General features: G+C 33.4%; 1 protein-coding gene across 1 annotated transcript in view; it reads left to right on the forward strand.

Annotated features, from left to right (window-relative positions):
• Window positions 1-22,958, forward strand: part of KCNJ3 (potassium inwardly rectifying channel subfamily J member 3) — a 170,982-nt gene extending 148,024 nt beyond the window's left edge. Inside the window, exon 3 of the mRNA XM_059927141.1 lies at window positions 21,980-22,958. Within this exon, the coding sequence (XP_059783124.1) occupies window positions 21,980-22,566 (587 nt within the window). The 3' untranslated portion in view covers window positions 22,567-22,958. The remainder of the gene's footprint in view (window positions 1-21,979) is intronic.
• The last annotated feature ends 4,679 nt before the right edge of the window (window positions 22,959-27,637 follow it).

Here is a 27,637-nt window from a genome sequence, read left to right on the forward strand (position 1 = left end):
TATTGTTATCCAGAAAACCAGACTCTTTACATTTGCCTTTGCTTCGTTGACAAGATGAACTGTAACCAGTTTAGCCACTGTAGTTGAAACTCCATGTAGCACAGTTTCTGAACATTGTATTGTAATGATGGATACTATGTTTCCATGGGAACAGAATATACCTATTAGATTACAAAAGTAAGGTTCTAATTGCCACAAGTAAATGAATCATTATTTTAATTAATATGCTCATAAGGTATTGTTAAAACTATATTTTAATTGCTCAAATTAGTATAGCAAAAATATCTTTTCTAAAAACATCAGCATTTGAGTGTACGGCATACCAATAAAGAGTAGGATAAAAAAATCTGGTATAGTAGAAAAACAGTTCATAGTACTTTATTATCAATGCTTTTAGCTTGACTAAGCAGTAGCTGAGTCTACAAGTTAAATTTAGCATTGAATATTTTGTGAAAATATTGAAGTTTGGGATTTTTTCTAACATGAAGGATATTATTTTAATGAAGTACATGATACACTTATATCCATTTTTTTGATAGCGTGGAACTTTAACAGATGATTCTTCACAATTTATATTGCAAAATAATATTGATACAGCACTAATAGAAAGTATGCCATATAAATCATGCATATGCAACATTGAGTTTTCTTTTATCCATTTACTACTGTACACTAATGTAATTTTAAGAATAATAATTGAAAGATAAAAAGACAGTGATAAAACGAGGAACAGTTAATGTTGATATAGAATTAGAACATTGAAGGGGAATAAAAAACAAAGGCCAGGGTGAAGTAAAGAGGACTGAGATACCATAGAGACTTCCCATATCTAGTCAGTGAATGAAGTCCAGTGATAATTCATGATTATATTTATTCAAACTTTTCTTTTTTCCCCCAATCAACAAATATTTTTCAAGGACCTAAGATATGGTAATCTCATAGATCCTAATGCCTCTGTCTCTCTCATGTAATCACCTGTCTCTAATTTTACTGCCTTCATTAAACTTTGAATATATCATATCCCTTCCTTGTCTTATACTGCCCCTCTCAATCATATAAGTTTTCCATATATTTTAAGCTCAGTTCATATGTCTCTCTCTATCCTTTTTTTTTTTTTTTTTGGCCACGTTGCATGGCATGAGGGATCTTAGTTCCTTGACCAGGTATCAAACCCACCCCCTCATCAGTGAAAGCATGGAGTCCTAACCACTGGACCACCAGGGAATTCCTATATGTCTCTCTTCTTGAATGGTGTTTCTGATCTCACCCACAAAGACCAATATTAATTACCTTCTTTTCTGTTATCTCAATATGTGTACATATATTTCTTACTTTATTCATATTGCTTTTTTTGTGAGCTATTTTTTTATAATTTTGCTTCTGTATAAGGCTGTGATGTCCATTGAATTAGGGGTTTTGTGTTATTTATTTATCTCTGGTCTGATGACCTTTTAGTATTTGGCACAAAGGAAGCACTCACATAATTGTAGAATGAATGAGTGGATTTTTGGTGTGCAGTATTTGACCTCTTTGCTTTGGTTTTAAAGGAATGTGAATTTGAGAAAAGTTTATTTGGCCTTAAGTTATCTTATATTAATTATTAATATATTAATTAATTAAATATAAAGGTTGAATATATTAATTAATAAAATTAATATTTATTTCTTGAAATTCTCATGCCAGTCTCCTTAAATATTAAATATCAACCCTTCATTTTTAACAAAGATTTGAATGCCTAATGTAATAGATATCAAAGTCACACTGCACCAGATTTTAGTCCTTTCAAAACTATTTAAAAGTCAAGGTTCATTGTGGGTCTATCACTGAAATAAAATCAGTGAACAATCTATAAGGAACTTAAGATATACCTCTTGCTTGCAGTGGTATTCCTTCTATTTAGAAATATTTAAATGCATTTTAAAATATAGGGAAACTGTATATTTTTAAATTTTATGACACAGATCATAAATATGCATTTTCATGTATAGAAATCAGAAAGCAGAATCCAGCCACAAGAAAACCGGATGAGGAATTGTGAACTAGAAAATGGCTTATATCAAAAACATGTTTATAGTTAACCTTCCAGGGGATGCAGGCCAAAGCAACTACTGTAAACTAATGACTGTAATAGAGTCTTCTTGAAAGGGCTGTAGTAAACCACATGTGAAACCCCTTTAAGGGAAAATAGTCATGTGGATTATTTGGTGCTAGCAGTCCTGTGCAATCTACTTAAGGGAGACTTTTGAAAGGGAAATCAAACAATTCTGAAAGGGAAGTGATCACCTGCTAGGTATGTGACACATGTAAAATTCTTCAGTGCTTATGTGTTTCCCTTAAAGTTCAATCTGCTTAGTATGGCTTCATGGCTATGACCTGGTTACTACCTACTTATTTGGTATGTCATTATCGCTTCCTTATTTTTAATAGTCTGTGTTTGTCTGTAACTGGTTTTCTTCAATATATTTGATGTGTTTTCTGGCTTCCCCTTTGGGCATTCTAGTTTTCCTATCACTTGGCTTGGAATAATCTTCCTCCCAATTTACTCTTTCATTATCATCCCTCTGTGTACTCTCTACCATTGGAGACCTTCTTACTTTCCCTGACCTGGGTGGGTGCCTCAGCTTTGTGTCCCAGAATTTCCTAGAGGGAAATTATCACATTTTATTGAAATGTTGTATTTAGAAATATATTCTTTGCTATACTCTTATGTCAACTAGAGTGGGGAATCAAACCTCTTTTATTGATCGATTTGTATTCAGTGCCTAGTACAATGATCAATACCTAAATTCTTGAATGAGTGTATTAATGACATACCTAAAATATCTAGAGAAATGTTAAGTAGCAAGTTCCAATTTTGAGGAGTTAGTCATGGGAATGAAGACTCGGGGCCCCAAGGACCCTGCAAGATTTTTCATTAGCCATCATCTACTACAAACGAGCTTAATTGTACATTCACACTCAACCAAGAATACAGGGCTGGGACAGAAATTTTAATAGTTAAAGATCAGTGGTAAAATTACCTAACATGAACTCACTCACCACTTGTTTTGTTGAAAATGTTCTCAGTAATACTTCTCTCTTATTTTTTGGCCTTATAGGGAAGGCATGGTACATATTTAAATTAGAGAGGAGAGTAAGAGAGAAAGAGAGACTGATTGAGGGTCTGACTCACTTCCCCATATCATCCTTGGTCACTTGGGTACTCAAGATCCATGAATTGTTTTTTGAGGGCCAAAAATGCAACTAGACTCACCTGATCATTAGAAAGGGCACAGACAAATAAGGAATAGTCTTTGCCCAATGAGGTATGTGAAAATGTCCCTAAAGAGTAGTTCAGAGGACATAGCATTTGAACAACAACAGATTTTTTTTCCTAAAATGTTATTAGCATCTGAAAATGTTCTGATACTTATAAAATATTTATAGAGTTTTTAACCCTATGTTATTTTCTTTTTATTTATATAAAAGGGAATTTGATGAAGATATTCATTTACAATGTCAGTTCATGGAGTTTTGCTAATTTAACTTAATGTGGATACAACTTTCCCACACAGATAAAAACTGTTTCCACACATATAATTTAAGGATTGTCACTAACCTTTGTTTTTCAGAGATAAGAGGTGTTAAAGTTAATTTTGTATTGAACTGGAAATAGATACATGTAGATACTTTTGAACAGTTTTTTCTCTTTGACAAGAGCACTGCAATAATCAAGGTATTTAGATTAGATATTATGGGTTCCGGCAACATGACTTGCTCTGAAAATGCTGCACAATGAGTCCAGAGAGTACCGATTCTGTTATGCATATTTTGACTGGACATTGTATTTTGCGGATAATCCTACCTGTACATGTATTTGTATATGTGTAAGTGTGTGTTTGTTTAGGGGGATATTTTCTGCAATTTCATTTTAATGTAAAGCAGATACACTTCATGCAACAGAATAACTTACTGAATTTGCGTACATTTGTAATTACTGCTCAAAAACAGCATACATGGTTTAGGGGTCCCTGGTCATCTTGTACAGTTTTGTTTTCAAGAATGTGTAAATCTCCATTCCTTTCATGTGTGTGTATCTGAGCCTCCGAGATCCCCATTTCCCTTTATTACTGGTACGTTCTGTTCTCTAAGATGACAACCTTTTGCCAAATCAAATCCTTCACTCCTTCCAACTTAATAAATCTGCCTTTATTCCACATTTTGATCGTGTAATGTAAGCATATCTTTTAACTAATTTATATCCTCCTTGATTTACTGAGAAAACCTAACTCCTCCAAGCAAAGTGTTCTAGACATGAGCTGCTTTTTGGCTTAGTTTTTTTGGCTAACAATGTACATTTCTTTTATACTTCAATTAAAGAAGTTCTCAAAAGAGCCCCTCATTCCTGTTGACTTGTGTGTTGATAAAATCTATCACTTTTCTGTGGCTCAGTGCTCTGAGAAATTTCCCTTAAGACTTTTGAAAGGTGATATTTTTCCTAAGTCAGCTTAACAGATATTCTACTAAATAGGCTGCTCATGTTGATGACTCTCTCTGCTTGTCAAGTATGAAGAGACCATTGCCTCTTTCCAGTGATGACCCCTACTTGAAATACAATTTATAGCAGGCGCTAAACCTCTAGGAGTCTCACAAGATAATGATATTTGGAGGACAGAGGATCAATGCGGAGGAGTAAACAAATTGAAGACGGAAATGTATAGCTGCTTTCATATGTTCAGAAAATTATCAATTTTATTTAAACAGGTACATTTAAAAGATTTCATGCGTAATTAGGTTTTTAAGATAGATGCTATATCCAGTGTAATATATTCCAATCTAGTAGATGTTAATAGACATTTATAAATATAAATGCATTTTATAAGGCATACAGTTCATGATAAACATAATAAGCAGTTTTGGTCTCTGATGTCACTATTAATGATTCTAATAATCAGATTCTGGAGAGGACAATATTTTTTCTGTAATTCAGATTTTAGAAAATATAAGCAGACTGTCGGAAGACTAATAGTATGTTAGTATGTTATATATACCATATCCATATTATATATATAATGTTCTGTTATAAATATAACAAAACATATGTGTGTATATATATATATACACACACACACACACACACACACACACACACACACACTAACATGTAATATGTTAGTACAGTCTAACAATATGTTAGATTCAAGAACACAGTTTTGAGTGCATTTCTATACTCTATTAACCTTCATATGAAATAGATGACATGAGTTTGACATTTGCATTCTAGTTGTGTTAAAATTAAGTCCTAGAAGATTAAATAAATGGCCAGAACAGAATGACTCCATTTTCAAAATTTCTACTACTTATCTGTTAGCATATGCATTTAAAAATTTTAAAGCATGCTTTTCCCATGATCACTGGGTGTGTAGGTTTCACTGACAAGAGCCACCCTCTGAAAACCTCATGCACCTGAACCTTGGAAAACCTACCCAAATGTTTTAATAGATATCAAAATCTTTAGATAGCCTAGTAGAACTCCCAGTGACTTCAGCCCTGCCCACTTCCCACATGCAAGAACAACCAAGGTAGAATAGGGTAGATTCTCAAATGCTGAAAGAAAGAAAGGTTGAGTTAAAAGTTTCCAGTATGTTTAAGATCATCAGTTTGCTGGATGAGGGAGGAGTGCTGGCATTTCTGGGTATTGATTTGGGAAGACTGGTTGGAGAATTTGAAGTAATCGGTAGATTTAGTACCATCAGGGTTGTGTAATGTCAACATGGAATGACAATGAGAACAGCAGTTCAGATGGACTCTTGGTTCAGTTAAAACAGAGCTATTCTATTTTGGCTTGAAGCACAAGGTTAGGGCATAGACTTCACTCCCAAGCTGTTCCCTTGAATGGTGCTGCCTCTAGCAGAGGTGGGAAATCTCTTATTACTCTCTCTCTTTGTCCATGTCTTTGGATATGTAAAATCTTATATCTTTTCAAGATCAAGAACTTTTGCTCTATATTGCTAGATAGATAGATTTAGGGATAAAATATTTAGTTTGAATTTTTCAAACAAAAGACAGTGGAAAGTAGAATTTACTTAACCAATTCACAGTATTAAAAAATGTGTTATGCCAAATATGCTGTCTTAGATATAATAGATTTTATGTAATATTTAGGTCTAAAGTAATAAACTTTTAAAAACCCTCTATACCACCCATCATACCATCCTGGTTCTGTTATTTGCCTCCTTGCCCTAGTTGAAAGTAGCTGACAGGACCTCGGAAGAGGTATACCAAGGTTTAAAACACAAACATTATTTTAAGATGGCAGTAAAGAGAGAGACAGATGGCTGTTCCCTTCACATATTCTAATAACAACCAGAACTGTTAATTAAAATAAGAGGTAACTCAGAATGTAATTAAACCTATACTGAGAATGAAATTAATCTGGATGACGCAGACAAGATCACAGCTCTCTTCATTTTAAAGCAAGCCTTTAGATTTTATTCAAATTAGTTGGTCATTGAACTCACATTCCCATTTCACTTTTCTAGTGTTGAAATCATCTATAAATTGAATCATGTTATAAATGAAAATAGGTGAGGCTGGTACCTGTATAGGAAGTTGCTCCTGTACCTCAATTTTCCTCTTTGACATAAGTTAGTGTTTTAGATTATGTTTCCTAAGGCCTGTCTAACTTAAATTATTCTGAGTTTCTTTAATTGTGCTATTCAGGCTAATAAGATTGTTCAGCTTACTGTAGACATAATTCTTTGTCAGAGTTCTTAATAGAGTACATTTTTTCTTTGCCTATTTTGCTCTCGTATTCCTGGAAGAGAAACAATGAATCATGGCTGTGTTCCAACAAATTTTTATTGATTACAGGAAAGTTAATGGCTTCCATCAAAACTATACTTTAACATCACCAAATCACTGTAAGATTATTGATACCTGTTTGTTCAGAAAGGAACCTTGGAAAAACAATTGCATTAAGATGCACTTCATGTATTTCAAACTCAATGTATTTAATCTGATTAGTTGGCTGAGACCCAGCTGGTGCTTTGTCAGCAGATCAGGAGTAAAACAAAGAAGCTATAATTAATGAAATTAATGCTAGATATAGAAACTTGAGATTTGAGGAGACATTTCGGTCATAACATTTCCTTTGAGCTTAGCAGAATGGAGAGACAGTTTAGTTGGAAGTAATTGTTCTTAGTTTAATGGCACATGGTTAGATGAGGATGATTATTTTTCTCATGCTACTGGCTGCTAGGACTCTAAGTTGGCAGGCATGATGGTACAAAACTGTCAGACAAATTTAATCAGAAAGTTCAGAAAATAAAAGGGTATGATTTAATTTACTATTTTTATCTTCGCTTTCCTATGAGAAGTACAAGTAAAATTTCATGGTATGTCCATCCATCTTCGTCATTCTAACAATATGAAATTGTTGTTCTCCAGTCTTTCTCACCTTCTAAATCCAATCAGTTTTCAAGTCTTGTTAAATTTGCCTCCTAAAAGCTTTTCAGTCTATCTCCACAGCCATTGTCTTTTAACACAGCTTCCCAACTGGTCTACTTGTTTTAGTCTTGCCCTGATCAGATATTTTCTCCATGGAGCAGTCAAGGTGATTTCTACAAAACGCTGTCAGACAGTGTCACAACCTCTGATAAAACACATCAATTACCCCCCACTGAGTGGAGCAACGCATTTTTTTCAGGTGATATGTACAAATTTCCCTCAATATAAAACACCAGATACTTCTTATCAGATAGAGGTTTTTCAGCATTCCAAGGAAATGAAAGAGTTTAACCTTTCACTATAAAAATAGTTTTGTATGATAAGATCTTGGTTCTTGAAAATTAATATTAAAATCTTGATAATAATAGTAGTACTAATAACAAACATTTATTGAGTTCTCCATGAAATCAAAGAATGGAAATTGTGAGGAAGAGACCTCAGGCTAATTGCCAGGTGCTGTGGAAGGCTGTTTTCTGCACTAGCTTTGGGCTGGGGAAACATGATGTCAGATGAAGAACAGTGTTAAGTGGGCAATTTGTATGGATAAGATGTGTACTCGAGGTGAAATAGGGAATGCCTATAAAAGGTATGCATGTGTAATTTCCTTCCAAAGTTAATAAATATTAAGAACCGATAAATTATAAAACAATTGCACCAATGTAATGGCAAATCTTTTAAATTGTGCATGCAGTCTATGTCACTAAGCCTTGCTTTGATTGCATGTTATAGTGCTTTGTGGGTGCAAATCTAGGCAGGGATGGATGCTTGCATAATTTGGGGGGGGTCTTTTTAAAGAAAAAAGAATACAAAATTATGAAACCAAGTATATGAAAGTGAAAAGGACATGTGCTAGTGAAAGTCCTTGATGCTTAAACTTCATAAGTATCATCTTAAATCCACCTCTGGCAGATTGAGGTTTTGAATGATTACTTTCTGTTTCTCTTGAAAAATAGTCTATGTACATTTTCCTCTCTCTTATGGTGATAGTAACATTTCTTCATTAAGATCCTAGAGTATTTTCATAACAGTCCTAGACTTAGAATGTATATGATAAATACTTTATAATAAGCTCTACTTCTTCCACTGTTTATTATATATTATATGCACATAAAGAATTCATGTCTGAAGGAAGATTAAGAAAAGAGTATGCATTGATTAAGGGAAGAAGTAGATTAAAAAGAGCATGAGAACAGCCTAAAATAACTAGGAGCTGTCAGTATCAGAGGGAATGGAGCCCCTGTAGATGGTATAAGCAATAATGATGGTTTAAAATTACAGAGGGGAAATTTTGTTTATATTTTTTAAAGAATGATTACATAACTATATCTTTGTTTGAGGAAACTTTGACATTAAACTTAAGTTTTGAAAATTAGCTTAGGCTACATAGAAGACATACCTATTTCTTACATCCATTCATTTTGTGGAGATAAAATACAGGCACAGTAAGAGAGATGTGCCCACTTACACTTATGTGAATAGGCTAGGTATTGCCTAATGTGGTGAGCAGGGTATTTAGAATATACAAACTTAAGAACAACAAAATAGGGTGTTTAATTATGTGATTTTTCATTCCACCCTTAAAAGTAATGTTTTAAACATTTTTTAAGTGTTTAAGACACCTTTATGGATTCTAATAATCAAAATTTAGAAATTGTTAAAGAAAACAGATTTGGTAGTACATCTCTGTCAATAGTTTTTTTTCCCACCATATGCATAATGGTACCTAGGTTCATCTTTAAGACATACTGAAATGGTTGAAATGTAGCATATAAGCATAGATAAGGGCTCCTGAGGTGTGAAAAAGTTAATTCCCAAAACAGAAGTAATCTGGCTTCATCACTTACAATCAATGTACTGAAATTGACACATCCTTGTAAGCCTACGTCCATAGTTTACATTAGGGTTCACCTTTTGTGTTCTGCATTCTAAGTTTTGACAAATATATAAAGACATCATACAGAATAGTTTTACTGCCCTAAAAATCCCTGGTGTTTCAGCTGTTCATCCCAAAACGCTGTATTGATTAATCTTTTCACTCTCTCCATCACTGCCTTTTCCATAATGTCTTATAGTTGGAATCATACAGTATGTAGCCTTTTCAGATTTGCTTATTTTCACTTAGTAATATGCATTTAAGGTTACTCCATGTCTTTCTGTGGCTTGATAGCTCATTTATTTTTTATCACTGAATAGTATTCCTTTGTGTAGGTACGCACCAGTTTGTTTATCCATTTACCTACTGAAGGACATTTAGGTTGCTTCCAAGCCTTGGCAATTATGAATAAAGTTGCTATAAACATTTTTGTGCAGATTTTTTGTGGACATAAATTTTCAACTCATTTGGGTAAATACCAAAGAACCTGATTGCTGGATCATATGGTAAGAGTGTGTTTAGTTTTGTAAGAAGCTACCAAACTGACTTCCAAAGTGCCTGTACCATTTTGCATTGCCACCAGCAGTGACTGAGACTTCCGGTTGCTCCACGTCCTCACCAGCATTTGATGTTGTCAGTGTTCCAGATTTTGGCCATTCTAATAGGTGTGTAGTGGTATCTCTTTGTTATTTTACTTTTCAGTTCCCTAACAGCATACAATGTGGAGTATCTTTTCATATGATTAATTGCCATCTGTATATTTTCTTTGATGAAGTGTTTATTCAGATCTTTTGCCACCCCCCTTTTTTTAGGTGCAGGTTTATTAGCTGAAAATGAGATAGTAACTACTTCACAGGGATTTTGAAAATAAAATAATTCATTTAAATATTTTAGTATAGACTCTAGAATATATGTACATAAATTTTAGAGGATATTGTTATAGACCATCTACATTACATCATAGTAACATGTCTGAAACAAAACTTACTGCCCACACCTCATCCCACCAATCAGCTTCCTTTCCCATTTTTTAAAATCAATAGCTCCAATATTCTTCCTTTTGATTTTGTTTAAAAGATTTCTATTATTCTTGACTCATCCCCTAAATGCAGACAAACTTATATCATTTTTCCTATGGAAGTTTTGTTAAATAAAGACATAAATTAGTGAATAAAAGTCTTAGAATAATTTTGGATACCTTTATGTCAATCTCATACACATTTCATGTATTTTTCAGGTCAATCGAATGAAATATAACCTTGTTTAACTTCGAGAGTGTTTATCAGGAAGAATAAAATATTACTTGAAATAAAATAATTGCATGACGTTATTTTCTAATCCTTGTTTTTGTTGTTCAAAAAGTGATGTATCTAAGGATGAACATCAGTAGCTGCAAGTCTATTAAAATAGGTAGAATATATAAGAAAGTAGTTTCTAATTATGACTGATACAAAAATTGATACCTGTGGGTACGTACGGTCAAAAAATGAACCTCTTCTTTACCAATTATTAATTCTATCTTATGATTCCTAAGTGGGCCTCTGGCCAGAGAGCTTGAGTCTTAATATTCCAAGTGGATTAATTCACTTGCCTTCTCTCCTTTCTCTTTCCCTTCCTTATTTTGACCTTGGTTATTACATCCTAATTTAGACCCTTGTAATATTAACAAGCCTTTGAATATTAGACAGTTTTATGTATTATATATCTTAGCATCTTTTATATGATATAAATAATTCCGTTCATAAATGTCAAAACTTGCTGCAAACATATATACGATAAAATTTCCCCACAAGGTCACCAGGCCAGTTGAGAATTTTGCCTCCAGATCTTGGATACCTTAACAGAATGCTGTAGACAGATCATTTTTTACTTAAAACCTGGGAAAAAGATCTAGGCTGTCTTAGGAGTTGAACTATATGTTAGCATAAACTTACAGAGTTTTGTTATCACTTCCTTTCTGAAATGTCAATTTTAAGGAAGTTACTATTTGCATCTCATATGCTATTTTCCTCAGCATTTTTATATCTTTGACTTTTTACTCTAAGTGATCTTATTTCGTTTAATTCAAATAATTTAAAGTACTATCCAAGGAGATGAGAAACTATGTAGTTTAGGGAAATTTTTTTGTTTGTTTTCATTTTTATTGGAGTATAGTTGCTTTACAATGTTGTGTTAGTTTCTACCATACAGTAAAGTGAATCCGTTATATGTATACATATATCCACTCTTTTTTAGATTTCCTTCTCATTTAGGTCACAACAGATCACTGAGTAGAGTTCCCTGTGCTAAACAGTAGGTTCTCATTAGTTATCTATTTTATACATAGTAGTGTATATATGTCAATCCTAATCTCCCAATTCATCCTCCCCTGCTACTTCCCCCACTGGTATCCATATGTTTGTTCTCTACATCTGTGACTCTATTTCTGCTTTGCCAGTAAGTTCATCTATACCATTTTTCTAGATTCCACTTATAAGCGATGTTATATGATATTTGTTTTCCTCTTTCTGACTTACTTCATGCCGTATGACAGTCTCTAGGTCCATCCATGTCTCGCAGATGCGAAACTATTTTGTTCCTTTCTATGGCTGAGTAATATGCCATTGTATATATGTACCACATCTTCTTTATCCATTCCTCTGTCGATGGACATTTAAGTTGCTTCCATGTTCTAGCTGTTGTAAACAGTGCTGCAGTGAACATCGGGGTCCATGAATCTTTTTGAATTATGGTTTTCTCCAGATATATGCCTAGGAGTGGGATTGCTGGGTCATATGATAGCTCTATTTTTAGTTTTTTAAGGAACTTCCAGACTGCTCTCCATAGTGGCTGTATCAATTTACATTCCCACTGACAGTGAAAGAGGGTTCCCTTTTCTCCACACCCTCTCTAGCATTTATTGTTTGTAGATTTTGTGATGATGACCATTCTGACCTGTGTGAGGTGATATCTCATTGTTTTGAAACTTTTAATATTTTGACTTTGAAATACCTGTTTATGTCATGGCAGAAAAATTAATTCTTTCAGAAGACTTGTACATACGTGTTCAAACCAATCATTTTCCTTTAAAATACATGTGTTAAAATATCATATATTTTGTGATTATTACTGTGATGTGGCATTTTTCATACCTAAAATAAAAGCCACTCAGTAATAGTTCCCATAAAATTATAAGGACTTTATTTTTCATTTAGTCTTTGTAAATAACGTAACAGCAAAATTACAGGCAAAATTCTCTGACCTTTTACTGCAAAGCATAGAACCAGAACAACTGCTAAATTGCAAATATTTATTCAGGCTCTGTTCTAAGCCTGCAAGCAGACAAAATGTATTTGAATTTCTGCCAAAGAAGATGTTAAAAAAATAGCTATAGTTTGTGATTGAGAAAGATATAACAACCTATATAAAAAGTCAGTCTCATCAATTAAGGGGAAAATAAGTTTTCAATTGTCAGGTAAAAATGGATTTACTCCATTTTCTAAGGTGATCAGTTATAGTTGCATAAGGGATAGTTTCCTCAAAACTTTAATTTTTTTTTTTTTTATAGCTACTTTTATTTTTATTTATTTATTTTATTTTTGGCTGTGCTGGGTCTTCGGTTCGTGCGAGGGCTTTCTCTAGTTGCGGCAAGTGGGGGCCACTCTTCATCGCGGTGCGGGGACCGCTCTTCATCGCGGTGCGCGGGCCTTTCACTATCGCGGCCCCTCCCGTTGCGGGGCACAGGCTCCAGATGCGCAGGCTCAGTAGTTGTGGCTCACGGGCCCAGCTGCTCCGTGGCATGTGGGATCTTCCCAGACCAGGGCTCGAACCCGTGTCCCCTGCATTAGCAGGCAGATTCTCAACCACTGCGCCACCAGGGAAGCCCTCCTCAAAACTTTAGATTTAACTAGAGGTCAGGTATTCAAGTGTATCAAAATATTCAAGTAATTTAATTATCGTATGGTTTAACGGTTAAATGAGGATAAACGTAACTTCTAGTAAATATATCTGGTTGTACATCTGTCAGTGTATAACTTCACAAAAGTGTAAGGGGAAAACAGTGGTTTCAGTGGATAACAGACTGATTATCACTAAGTGTGATTTATTATTAGCAAGCGTGTCTTGCTTCTTTGTGCAAGAATCATTCATATTCTATATAGTGATTATATATATTTTAGTATTCTTCCCTCCCTACTTTACAAATCAAAATAAGAAGCTCTTAGTATAGATGTTTCAAAGTCAATTTTTGAGTTCATGTTTTGAACTAATTAATAGATTATCACCTGAAAAGCAAAGAAAATAATCAAGATTGACATATTACATATATCTATTTCATTAATAATTATATCCCTTCTTTTTTTTGTTGGTGACAATCTCTACTGGTGGTGAATAAATTGCTAATGGGTATGGAAGCTCTGATTCATTCAAAAAGTTGACTTTTCCTGCACTGCCATTTTAACCTTCCCATTTTTCCTCTTCCTCCATTCCTTCTACTGTCTCTCCCCAAGAAAGCATTGAGCATCTAATACCTGGCACAATGTTGGATACTAGCGATGCCAAGGTGGATAAGAGTTCTCCTAAGAAGCTTATTCTAATGTGATATTTGTCTGTAACCATAATGAATGAACAAACAGGAACTGTATCCTAAATTCAAGTACAACTGGTTGTGCCCTTACACAACCGGATGTGTGCACAAGTTTTTCCCCACCCCAGAATGTGTTTTTCTCACATGGTGGATGTGGCCTATGTGGTAAACTACTACTCATTTTTCAAGACTAGGTTTAAACATGGAAGTCCAGAGGTTTGGTTGATCCTTCAGTCCATTGCCGTAGCACCTGGTAATTCAGCACCTAGAAGAGTGCCTGGCAGAAAGGAGATGTTTAACATGTTAATTAATGTTAAGTATTATCACTGATTGAAGTCAATTATATATGTCATTGAGATATTTACAACACCTAGTGGTCAGGGAATATTGTTGTGTGTGCCTGTGCATACGTGCATGACAATAAGACACATTTAAAAGACAATAAATTAAAATAGAAAAATCGGGAAAGACTTCATAGAATTAATGACACTTGATCTGAGCTTTGAATATGAGGAAATATGTCAACAGGTAGAGAGATGGAAGAGGACATTTTAAGCAGTTGAAATAGCATAAACCAAGTAATATATATGGAAAACAGTACTTATTAATAGGAAAGTCATCCATTTAAGAAAATTGGAGCAGAATAGCATAGAGGTTAAAAAAACTGGCTCTGGATTTACCCTCCTTTGTCATGTGACATTGGAGAAGCTACTTCCCCCTCCTGATACCTCAGTATCATTGTCTGTCATATGAAAAAAAGAATAGTACACACTTCATAGAGTGGTGGGGAGAATTATACGATAATACATATAGAGAACACTTAGGATCTGGCATATATATTTTACTATGTGTTGTAGTTATTGTTGTTAAGGTTTTTAAAGAGCTAAAACTATAGTGGTAACTTAGAGCTAGATTTTGAAGGAACTAGGAAGACATGCTAGTAACTATGGGGTTTGTTTTTTATTTCTTGATTAAATTTTATTTATTTAGTTTAAATATCACATATTCAAAAGTTACTAAGCCCCGCCGCCTAATATCATCACATTAGGGTTTAGGGTGAAAATTCAACCTATGAATTTTAAGGGAACACAAACAATTCAGTCCCATACATTATACAAAGTGGTTCTGAGTGACATTTTAAAGCAAAGTTTTAGGAATATCTTCTTAAATGGATTAACCTAAGCATTTAATTGCTGTAATTTGTGTGCAATATTTTTTAAAAGTTGACAAGTGGTATTGCTTCAGATAATATATCAAAAGTTTTTCTTCCCAATGACTAAGGATAATGTTCACCAAAATGATTAAATTCCAGCATTATCTGAAAGATGTTCTGTTTTCTTTTAAGCTAGAAATTTATTACATTTTCCCTTTGAAAAATATCTTTTATGATGTCAGTCTCTTAATATAGGGTATTTCCCAACAGTAATTAGGTTACATTATACCTATACCATTAAGATGCTTTGGAAGCTAAAAATCATACCTTAACAGGAGAAAACAATAGCATGAATGGATTTCGGTAGCTTTGTTTTGTTTCTGTAATTGTCAATGCAAGAAAGTATGTTTTAATAGGTACCATGAAGGAAGAGAGGAAAAGATGAGCAAGAATGGAACACTTCTACAGTTAGGGTAAGGGAATTATAATCATTTGAAAGTGTACTGGGTAAATTCTGCAATGCTTCTGTATGAAGTGAGAGCGGAGAGCTGAAGATAGTGCCTTGTCAACAAAGTAGAGAAGTTAATTGTATTTTGAGGGAAATAGTTGCTACTGTAAAGTTAGTCACACTTGTGCAGGGCTGGCCAGGTTGACAGTGCTAGACTTGACTCAGTTCATTACGTGTGTAATATAGGCCTTTCCTCATACTCCAGATAAATATAGACAACGTGGTCTATATCAAGTTAATAGAAACTAACAAGATGAAAATTATTTCATTTGCCTTGAGTTGATTCTAAGAAAGAAAGTGATCACTAAAGAATTGAAATAAATCTAAAATGACCTTTTAAGTAATAATAATAATAATAATAATAATAATAATAATAATTGATAATAGCTACCAATTATTGAACCTTTATTATTTTCAGATATATGGTAGACCCATTAAGTAGGTATTATTTATAATCATGATAGCCTTATAAATACGTTATTATCCCTTATTACTATTGATATTTTTTAGTAAACAAAGTTCAGATCATTGAAATAATATGCCTAAGGTCTTACTAATAATGTATGGTTAAAACAGCAACAATCTCATTTATATTCAAAACCCATGTTCTTTTGCTTAATATTACCTTGATTCTCTTAAATATATTTTCAGCAGTATGATAATGAATTCCCTGTCATATTGTTCATCTGCCATTGACCCTTAGCACCTGCACTTATATTCCTTTCTGGGAATCTAACATTTTGTTCTGTTGGTCATGGTTAAAAGTCTATTTTCTTTTCTTTTGCTCTTCTGGGAACTTAGAAACCTAAAGTAGTACATTTGAAACATTTATTGCTAAATTTCTTATTGACACTTTATTTTCTAACAAATATAATTGGCTTTTTCTTCTTGTTTTTATTTTTATTTTTTTAGATTTCTTTGACCTAGCTTAGGGAATAATAGCAAACTGATGTCTGAGAACACATTGTAAGACCAAATGCTTGTAAATAATAGAGTATAATATTGGGTTGAATGTATGCCAGAAACTTCTACTCCTCACTAAAAGTCTGTCTGAGCAAAATATGTTGAACTTTAAAAGTAAAGAGATTCCATTTCTTTGAAAACTGCAGTTTCTGGTAGCCATTTATGCATTCTTAGTTAGCTTTGCAACCAATATCCCAGAAGAGCCTGATGCCATGACCTTAGTATTATTGAACAGCAGTGTACATGGGGTCTTTGTATTTTGTAAACAAGATAAAAAAGTCCCAAACATCATGTGCTTCCTCAGAAAGTTTATAGTTTAAATTTGGGTTCAGCTCAGTGCAACACAATAGAGAGAACGCAGAGAATGCCAAGTGAGCCTTACAGCCATTACATCTAGGGGGATGGGTGAAATTTTGGAAGTGCTTTAGGGAAGACACAGCTACAGACCTTATTCAGTAATCCTCAGAGCAGTGCATAGGGTGAACTAGGAAATTCCTTTGTGATATAGCACATGCTATGCATGTTAAGCTATTAGTCAATTCAGTTATAAAAACCACTGCCAATGTAAAGAGAAAAATAGACAAAGGGGACAGATTTAAGATATTATTACTTGGCTAAATATTTCAGTTGTGCATACGTATGTGTATAAATGAAATTTGTCGAGTTATGTAGCCTGTATTTAGGGACTGATGGATGAAAATGACCAATTTTTATTGTACAAGCAATGTATATATATATGTATATATATATAAATTACATATGTAAGTTACATATATAACTTAATTATATATACATCTCTATTAAATAATTTCACTTAATTCTCAGAATATTCAGGTGAAATCAGTAGGGGGGGGGCTTAATTTTACAGATGATGAAATTGAGGATTAAGAGATTTGGTAGTTTTTTTAAAGATCATGTATTAATTAGTGGTGGAGCTGGGGTTCACGTGCCTTCCTCAAACGGTTGTGAAGATTCCAAAAAGTGCTTAGAAAGATAGTGGGCACATAGTAAGCCCTATAGCGATGTTACCTATTATTATTATTACGACACGGCTCGTTTGAAGGAGATTTGCTTTTATTTTCCTTTTTGTTTAGTGCACACATGATAAAGTGCAGCCACAGCCACCATGTTATTGGAGAACTTCCCCCCACCCCCCCCACCCCCTCAGCAACTTCCATACTGAGTAAAGTTTAGATAAAGCCTCTGCTGTGCAGAAGTTATCGATTGCTTGGTATTTTCTATGTCACAGCATCCAGACATTCCCCTTGGTCTGTGGTTATACTGCATTTAACCATCTTGTATTCATCTCATGTAGGTGACATATGCACCATCTCTGATCAGAAGAAACAATAGAAAACAACTGAGTTAGAGGTATTCTGAAAGTTTAATTAAGGACTTGTCAAAATAACAACTCAGTTTGCCATTTTCACTCAAAAAGCTTTCAGACTGCTTATTTGAATGAACGTTCAATTTAGTTAGGGAGATGAACTTAACGATGTAAAGGCAGAATCAGTAAAGAGAAAAGTCAAAAATAAAGAGATTAGACTCCATTGCCTCTATCATTTTAAATTGAAACACTACTTTGGAATAAATTAAACAACAACATATAGTTTCTTTGTCCACGAATCAAGGCACAGGATAAGTCATTTTTTCACAAAATGTTTTTTATCTAAGGATTCAAAAGTCCCAGCTATTTCCAGTTAAAGCAGCATCTGTTGCTTTGCCAGTTTCCACAGAGATGAGCTCCTGTTGATTTTCATCACATTTGTTCAAGCCTGGAATCTGGTTAAAACATGCAAACAGTCTCATTGCCAGTTAAGAGGTGCAATCATATAGTATCTTTTTACCTGAATTTATTTTGATTCAAATGGCTTTTGTAATTATGAATCTAAGCATGGATTATTTTAAACTAATTTGGCTTAGAGTAAGTAATATCATAAGATAAAGCATTCTAGAAGGAAGAATACTGTGATATATTCATGCTCTTAGAAAACAATTATATTTACTTTAAATCTTCTCAATTGAAATCCGTATTCTATATTTTCAACACCATTTTGGGTGTTACTTTTTTGGGATAACTTGTAAAAAGAAGTAGTTTCTCAATTACATCTTATTTTAGCACATTGTCTAAACTGCAGATTGACCATCATAGAGATTTTCCTGTTATCCAATTAATAATGCTTCCAAATCATTATCCATATGTTGATTGCACATTAACATTTTGAGGTGAAACCAGATTTTAAAACGATGATGTTGTTGAATTGGAAATGTCTGATATTTGTGTACCTACTTTTAATGAAAGTGTAAAAGGAACAGCAGAAGAACAAACAAAAGTTAAAGTGCTGGCAAATGTTCTTCATTTCCAAAGTATTATAGTGGACTGTAGCCACTCACCTTGCCGAGACCTTTTTAATACACCCCAAGTTTCCATACTTAGTCTTCCCAGCTATTCTAGATAATTAGGTGGAAAATGTTGAGAAACCCTAAAAAATTGAGAAGATGAGTAATGTATCTTCTTCTGTAGTTCTGAAATATTTTGAATGTTTAATTGACCATTTCAAAAGAAAATTGCTATGTGATACCTAGCAATTTTTAAGTTTAATATTCTATATTACTAATATAGGACAAATCACTAATATGTCAAAATTCTCCACTTATATGAATGCATTATCACTAATTTCCAGGAAAAACAGGAAATGCAAATGCTCACCCACAGAATGATAAAAAGAAAAGCAGTTATGGTGGAGCATTACCTGATACCAAACACTGTTCTGTACACTTCACTTATCTCAAACTCTCAACAGCTTTATAAGAGGATATTGTTATCCCTACTATGTAGAAGAGTAAACTGAGGCTCAGAGAGCTTTAAGTGATTTTTACAAGCTGTTTAGTAGTGTAATAGGAAGCCTAATTTATATATTTTTCAATTATATAAAAATGTTGCCTCACCAGTATTAGTTTGCTATGAAAGGAAGTAAAGTCAATTTCATATAGTAGAATAAAATCCTTACCTTCCTTTTCAGTCAGAATTATCCACTGGCATTTTAGTAATAACACTTATAGGTATTTTTACATGAACAAACATTTGAAATACCTGTTTCCATTGTAGATGTCATAGTACCTTAATTATCAATATCCTGTTTCCTCAATGTGAAAATTTTACAAGATTTTATTTCCCCCATTTTTTTTCTTCCATTTAAGGTTCTCTAGTTCTTCTCTATGACTTCTGACAACTACATAGGAAGCAACTCAGGGTAGGCATCGGGGGTCAGCAACACAGTACTTTATAATGATAAATAATGGGGACAGAATTTTTATTTTTAATTTCATAGTCCTTTCCTAATGTAAAGAAAAAAGTCACTAAATATGGGCTCAGAATGTGATAGGAATCAAATTTTGTTTCAATATGTAATCTATTGTTGTTAGAAATAATTGAACAAAGTTCGTGATCTTAATTTACTTCAGCTCTTAATATATACATGCATTTATAGTGATCCTTTTTCATAAATTTATATAAATTAATACCCCAAACTGGCAAGTATACATAAAGAATTCATGAGAGTGATTGCTCTTCGAGAGAAATTAGAAGGTACTTCTTCAATTAAACAATAAAGGGTACTTACTCATTTTATTGTTTCATATACTAATGGATAAAAACATCAATATTTGTTCTTTATTCCAGGTAATCTGCTTAATATTTAAACATCTTGAAATAAAACCAAGTAAACATATTGGGAAATATACTTTTTATCTTCTCTAAATAAGTGATGTTCTATAATTTTTTCTCATGAAATATTTAGTCAGAAACTAGAAATCTGTTTGAAAATACAGAATGATACTTACTGTGTGCATGTCTATAAAATGTACAAATCACTTTTTAGTTTAATTTTGTTATCTTCACATATAAATATTTCTGGGTGCTACTCCTGATATGATAATGATTATGAAGACTAGTATTGGGTCGCTGTCAGATTTCCACCATGACAGTGAGATTGATAAGTTGTTTAGAATCAGGTTCCCAACTAAAATAATAGAGACATCATGGCAAAGTAAAAACAACAACAAAAACAGAAGTTAGAATAATACCAACTTTTCTCTACAACTTCCTAGATCTGTGTGCCAGGAAGGGCAAGAGATTTAAACTCTCTGAGCATTATATTCTTTATCTTTAAAATAGACATAAAAATATTTTCTTATCAAGATGATATTGATGATTAGAAATAATATGGAGAGAGAGCACCTAACATAGTGCCTGAGATGGGCATTTATTTTCTACATAAATTTCTTTAAAAGCTGTCTGGAAAAAGACAATATATATGTCATAACAGCTGATTCCCTGGTAATATAGAACTGATAATAATTATAAGGTAAGATTTTGGAAGGATTCAGTGAAGGATTTAATTTATCTTCAATATGGTTTTTGAATTATGCAGTTTATTTCTAATTCTAAGTATTGCGTGTGTGATTGCTAGTCAGAGGAAAAAATACAGAATATCTCTTTATCCAAACTATACCAGGCTTAAACACAGTAGAAATTATTTATAAAGTGACAAAGGGGGAATAGAAATGAAAGTAGAAAGACTGTCATTACTTGTTTAAATTATACTTAACTATTGGAAAGGTGCATTTTTAAAATTCATCTATTATTTTACACTTTAATAGCCTTTAATAGAGGTCTGATAGTAAAGGTAGAGGACAGTAATGACTTTTGCAACTTATAGAAAATTGTACCTTTTGACTAATATAAAACTGAAATGTAATATACGGCTTTAATTTATTCATATATTTCCAGTCTTCACAAAGGAATATTCAGAGGTTGACTTATTTAATAGTAACTTAGTCTTAACATATGATTAATAAGAACAGAATTGAGTTAATCAGAGTAGCGTAAGGTAAATGATATCCAAGCAACATAATATATAAATAGCAGCATTTCACATCTTATATCCAGCATCCAGTTTCAGAAATTTGTATAGCGGGAATAGAACTTGTAACATCACAGTGGCCCAGATTACTGATTTTAGCATAAGGATTTCTGAAACTTGAACAAAAGTTCATTCTGGCCCTAAAGGTCCAGAAGAAGGGAATCTCTACATTGACTTTACATTATACAACATAGAAATATTTTCAACTTTTATTCATTTAACAAATACTTGGGATGGTTATCTTTGCTTTCATTTATAAAAGCCAACTATTTTTAGACATTATATGGCTCGTTTTACATTTCTGTACGTGTAATTTTATTTCATGCTCACAGCAGTCCTGTAAGACAGGTGTTGCTTTTTATATTTTACTCTACAGAAGAGGAAAGTGATACGCAGTTAAGTATCCTTCTTAAGTTAACAAGCAAAATGAATCCCTTAGTTCAGAATGCCTTAACATGTGCTTCTACTATGCGTAATTTATCAAGGACTTCCTTTTTGCTTTCAGGGATGACTTGTCAAGCTCGAACATCATACACTGAAGATGAAGTTCTTTGGGGCCACCGTTTTTTCCCTGTAATTTCCTTAGAAGAAGGATTCTTTAAAGTTGATTACTCCCAGTTCCATGCAACATTTGAAGTCCCCACGCCACCTTACAGTGTGAAAGAACAGGAGGAAATGCTTCTTATGTCATCCCCTTTAATAGCACCAGCCATAACTAACAGCAAAGAAAGACATAATTCTGTGGAATGCTTAGATGGACTAGATGACATTAGTACCAAACTTCCATCTAAGCTGCAGAAAATCACTGGAAGAGAAGACTTTCCCAAAAAACTCTTGAGAATGAGTTCTACAACTTCTGAAAAAGCCTACAGCTTGGGCGATTTGCCCATGAAACTTCAACGAATAAGTTCAGTACCTGGCAACTCAGAAGAAAAACTGGTATCTAAAACCACCAAAATGTTGTCTGATCCCATGAGCCAGTCGGTGGCTGATTTGCCACCAAAGCTTCAAAAGATGGCCGGAGGAGCAGCCAGGATGGAAGGGAATCTTCCGGCAAAACTAAGAAAAATGAACTCTGATAGATTCACATAACAAAACACCCCTTCAGGCATTATTTACTGTTTGATTTGGTAATAGTCCAATATTTGGCTGATGAGGTAATCCTCTCTAAGGGATCTGAAAGGTACATTTTTTCCCCCAGTCATATATACATATTTGAGAACCCTTCCTTTTCAAGTATTGCTAATGTGCAAAAGAAAAAGTTGTAAAGGGAGGACATCAGAAGGAAGTTCTTATTAACGGGCATGTATTATCACATCAAGCATGCAATAATGTGCAAATTTTACATTTAGTTTTATGGCATGATTTATATATGGTATATTTATATTGTATATTCTGGAAAATGTATATATATATATTTAAAGGGGTGGTACCCTGCACAACATTTCTAACATACGTATTAAGCCAAACATGAATTGATAGCTTTCAGGGTGATAAAACTATATATATATATATGTGTGTGTGTGTGTACACATAGTTTTATATATACACACACATATATGTACATATATATACATACACATACACACACACGTACATACATATATCTGATAAAATTGTGATGTTTTGTTCAAAGTTGTAGTTCTTGTGCATGTTTACTTTATTAGGCTAGGAAGGCTTCTGGCATTAATTATTAATACCAAATATTTTAGCCTTAAATTATTTGTCATTTTAAAATCTGATTTAATGTTTTCTGCTGTTTAAGGTCCTGGAAGGTTTTCAATTGTTCTTTATACGAGGGAGTCACACAAGTCTGTGCTACTTATGGCCCTGCAAAAATATAACCATTATATATTTAACTTGTAAATTTTGAAGCATACTAATACGCTGACAATTTCTTATGATTTTTAAAAGTTGCTAGTACTGGGGAAAAATAAATATTGCCATTTTGAGAGCTGGTCCTTTCCTGGACTGATTAAAGTCTGGAAATCTCTTTTATATATGATCTAATACAAATATGAGCTCTGAACAAATGTTGAATCACTGTAATAGTAGCGAAGTTATATTGAATATATTGGAATCTGTGTGAAATTACATAATTAATGGTCCCTGTTTCAAACTGAGTCAATTGGTAACATTTTCACTCTTTTTCTCAAACTTTTGTCATTTTAAAAACCAGTAATTTATCTTTGAGGAGATAAAACAATACAATGAAACAGATGATATGTATTTATGTGTAAAATATGTATGTCTCATTGAGTCTCTTTTTATGCCATTCTCCTGTTTGTGGCATTTGTTATAGCAGGACAGACTCTTTTCCTCACCTGGGAAACCTATTTCATCCCTTGCCTGTCACTCAATTCAGAAGGAATGTTTTGTATATACCTGAGAGAATTTAAAATCAGATAACTTGAAGATATTTTACCCATGTGAGTTTTTTGTTTTGTTTTGTTTCGGTAAACACTCAATTTATTGGTGTCTTGGATCTCTGGCCCACCAAAATAATTTTAGCAGTACTATTTTTTGAACCCAAAGGTTTGATATTTATGACTCATTAGTAGGAATCAAAACTATTCCTCAGAAGAACACATGAAAAATAAAGATTTGGAATGCAGAGATTTTAATGAAAATTTACAAGTGCTCCTTATCAGAATATCATGGATTTTCCTATAAAACTTTTTGGGGCATTGCAATCTAAGTCTGTCCAGAATTAATCTATTTCTCCTTATAAATTGTAAATCCTTAATAGCTGGTTTGGGCTCCCACCATTTACCATTGTTTTCAGCAATCCTGTGATGATTTTCGTATTCGAAAATTATTACATCAACAATTCTATCATTGACTACAATAATACCTTCTGGCTACCTCTGTATCAATCAAATTCTGCAGGTGCAAACATATACCAGGGAATTGTTACTGGCAAAATGATCAACCTTGAGCATCCAACCACTGTGAATAGATCTGGTTGCCCTAACCCTTACCCCCAAACTTTCTTATTTGCTGGATATAGGAAATGAAATAGTAGCAGAGAGAGAAGGGGACCCAGGGGCCACAGTATATTTATTATCAGTGGAAGAGACTGCACAGATCATTTAGTCCAACTACTTAAAACTAAACAGAGCCATAATTTAATTTGGAGAGTCATTTTAATTTGTTTTTGGCACCAAGAGGAATATGAGACCAAAAATAAACTCTCCAAATATATTCATTCAACAAAATTTTTGCATGTCTTTAATGTTCTAGGCATTTTTAGCTCCCGTAGATTTGGATATGACTAAGTCAGAGGAGGTCACTGCCCATTCAAACACTGCATATCAGTAGGAGGGGGGGAGGAGGAGACAAAAAACAAATGACACAATTTCACAGTCAAAATACCAGTTAAGGGAAAGAAAACAGGATAACATGATGGAAAATGGGTGAAATAAGAAGTGATTATTTTAGAAGAGGTGACTGGCTTAGGGAGGGAGTGATATTTGAACAAAGACCTGAATGATGAGAAAGAACCACTGTTGTCAAATTAATTTTTCTTAGTGAATGCTATTCCTTTATCTTTCCCACATATGTATGGGAAAGGTATGATTTCTGCATGTAATTGCAGTTTAACCCCTATTGCTAAGTTGATCATAGGTCCCGGTTTACCCAGGAGAGTTCCAGTTTATACCTGTTGTACCTGTGTAATTATTACTAATACTCCCTTTCACTCTTATAATGTCCTGGTTTGGATGATATATGGTGACTCTACGTTTTTGTTGAAACTAAATTATGAAGTCTGATATATTTGGATAAAAATAAAGAATTGCTTTTTCTTCTCATTTTGCTGATTTTTTTGACACTGGTCATTCCAAGCAAAGTCATCTCAGTTTCATATATTTTAGCCTGTAGGACTTCTTATCAAAGTGATTTCCTGTAACATTTGTTCAATCTGTACATGACATGTTTTCCTAGCAGTGAAAAGTTATGCATATTATTGACTGAATAAAAAACAAACCTCTGGTATTTCCATTTCAGGAATTTGTAAGAGCTCAAATCAAAGGGAGTAAAAGTCAACTTAAGTCAAGATAATTTTCAGCCCACCAGTATGGTGACTGGAAAAAAAAAAAAGAGCAAAATCTAATGTGTTCATTGAACTGAATAATTCAACTTAACTAGAAACTAGTCCCTTTTAATGGGATTTTCATGGTATAGCTCCTGTCATGGTAAAATATTTCATTCTATTTATCAAAATGATGTAAATTTAAAAAAACACAATTATTTTGATAATGCCTATTTTCAATTTAAATATCCTTCTCACCAATATGTGAATATGCTTTTGTAAATATATATTAAACTAAAAATAAGGATATTTTATCATTAATTATTTCTGAAAAAATTCTTATGCTGTTTTAAATTCATCCATATGTGGCATTAAATATTCAGAAAAGTATTTAGTTGCCTCAGTACTCAAGAGCCACTTTGTGGAAATAGAATGGAACCATAGTGGATGATTTCTCTGGGAGGAAAAGTGAGATTCTGAGGAAGGTGGCTTACGTTCTATTTGAATGAAAGTTTCTACCATTTCATACCATGAAGAGAGTTCAGCGTGACTGAACAGCACATCTGTGAGCTCTATTCCGAGTATGTGCTTGAGTTATGTTGTACACATTCAGATTAGCATCAAACTAATTGCATTGTCTAGTATGCAGTTTATTATTATTTAAATGTACAAGGCCATTTAGGTTACAATAACAGAAACTTATGTAATCAATACTGCAAGTTCAGTTTTATAAAAACTGTATTAAACTTTCAAAATATGATTGGGTTAAATTTCTGTAGCGTGCTCATCATTTTTCTACTTCCCAAGAGTTAATTACTCACATTGCTTGATTTGGTTTATCATAAGACTTTTAACTCCTAAAAATCAATGATTCAATGATTGAAAACTTATAATTCAATCATTATAAGTCATTCCTTGAGGGTTACTTTTATTTTGGCTCCTTACTGGTGAGATGCTTCAGCAATATGAAACCTGAATTTAATAATACAGATTATTTGAGACCTGCATTTCTTGGAGGAAGCTTCATGACCATCTTACCCTTTGCTGAACCTGAGTCTCAAAAGCCACAGTAAGTAAAGCAGACAAATACACAGTTTTCCTGATTTTGTTTAAATATCAAATCACCTTTTAGAAAAGCGCTCAGTTACTTTTTCTGACAGTGTTTCAAAGAAAAAGTGTTTTCCTAATTTTAGATCAGATGAGTTCGATATGTCATATGTCCAACTCTGACACCTCACAGAATTAATCTGCAAAGCCAAGTTCATGTAGCTTCTGACCTAGAGGAGTTCAAAAAGGATGATCCTCCTCATCCAGTAGAATTTTTTTCCAAATCATGATTTTTTCTACCTGAAAAATTTTCTTGAAATCATGGCTGTTTCTGAATATTCAGGCTGTGTAGGATCAATGAACAAAAGATATGGTAGGGCCCATTATCTCTTCTCATTGCTTACTAAGATCGGCATCCAATTTAACTCTTGCTTATCCTTTCCCAGCTCCACGAGTCAATCACTTGCATGCTGATTTGAACATAGTATTTGGATCTTCACAACAGCTCTACATGGTAGAGAGTATCTCCATTTTACACTTGAAGAAACTGATTCTCAGACAGGTTGTTTAGAGAATCCACAAACCTGAGTAGTCTCTGCCCTCTTTGGTGGTTCTATTGATATGCAATTGCTTCTTCTGGATTTTCCGTTTGGGGGCATTTTCTGTTTACTTTACACGGTGGTAGATGAAGGTCTAGTTCTATTTCTAAAACTTGCTGTCCACCACACCTCTACTACATACACCCTACCCTAAATTCCCAATATTGTTATATTGTTTTCATATTTTTAATTAGATTAATTATCAGTGTTTTAAGTTCTGCTGCATTTGAGCCCATATGTTTTGATCATTTTACTCACCCTCACAGCCTTTTCCTCCCTAGAGTTGATAGAGTCATTTTTTCTTTGCTTATTTATACATGTACTCATCACTAATTTAGCCACAGTGTCCTTTCCAATTATAAATACTTTCCTGTTAATTCTTCAAACACATAAAATATTGGAACAGTTTTCTGTTCTTGACGAAATCCCTACCAAAGCACCCTGATCTGCTCAATTTTGTAAATTTCTCTCAATTTATAGCTGT

The sequence above is a fragment of the Balaenoptera ricei genome, chromosome 7 (genome assembly GCF_028023285.1).
Source record: "Balaenoptera ricei isolate mBalRic1 chromosome 7, mBalRic1.hap2, whole genome shotgun sequence".
Classification (NCBI taxonomy): Eukaryota; Metazoa; Chordata; class Mammalia; order Artiodactyla; family Balaenopteridae; genus Balaenoptera; species Balaenoptera ricei.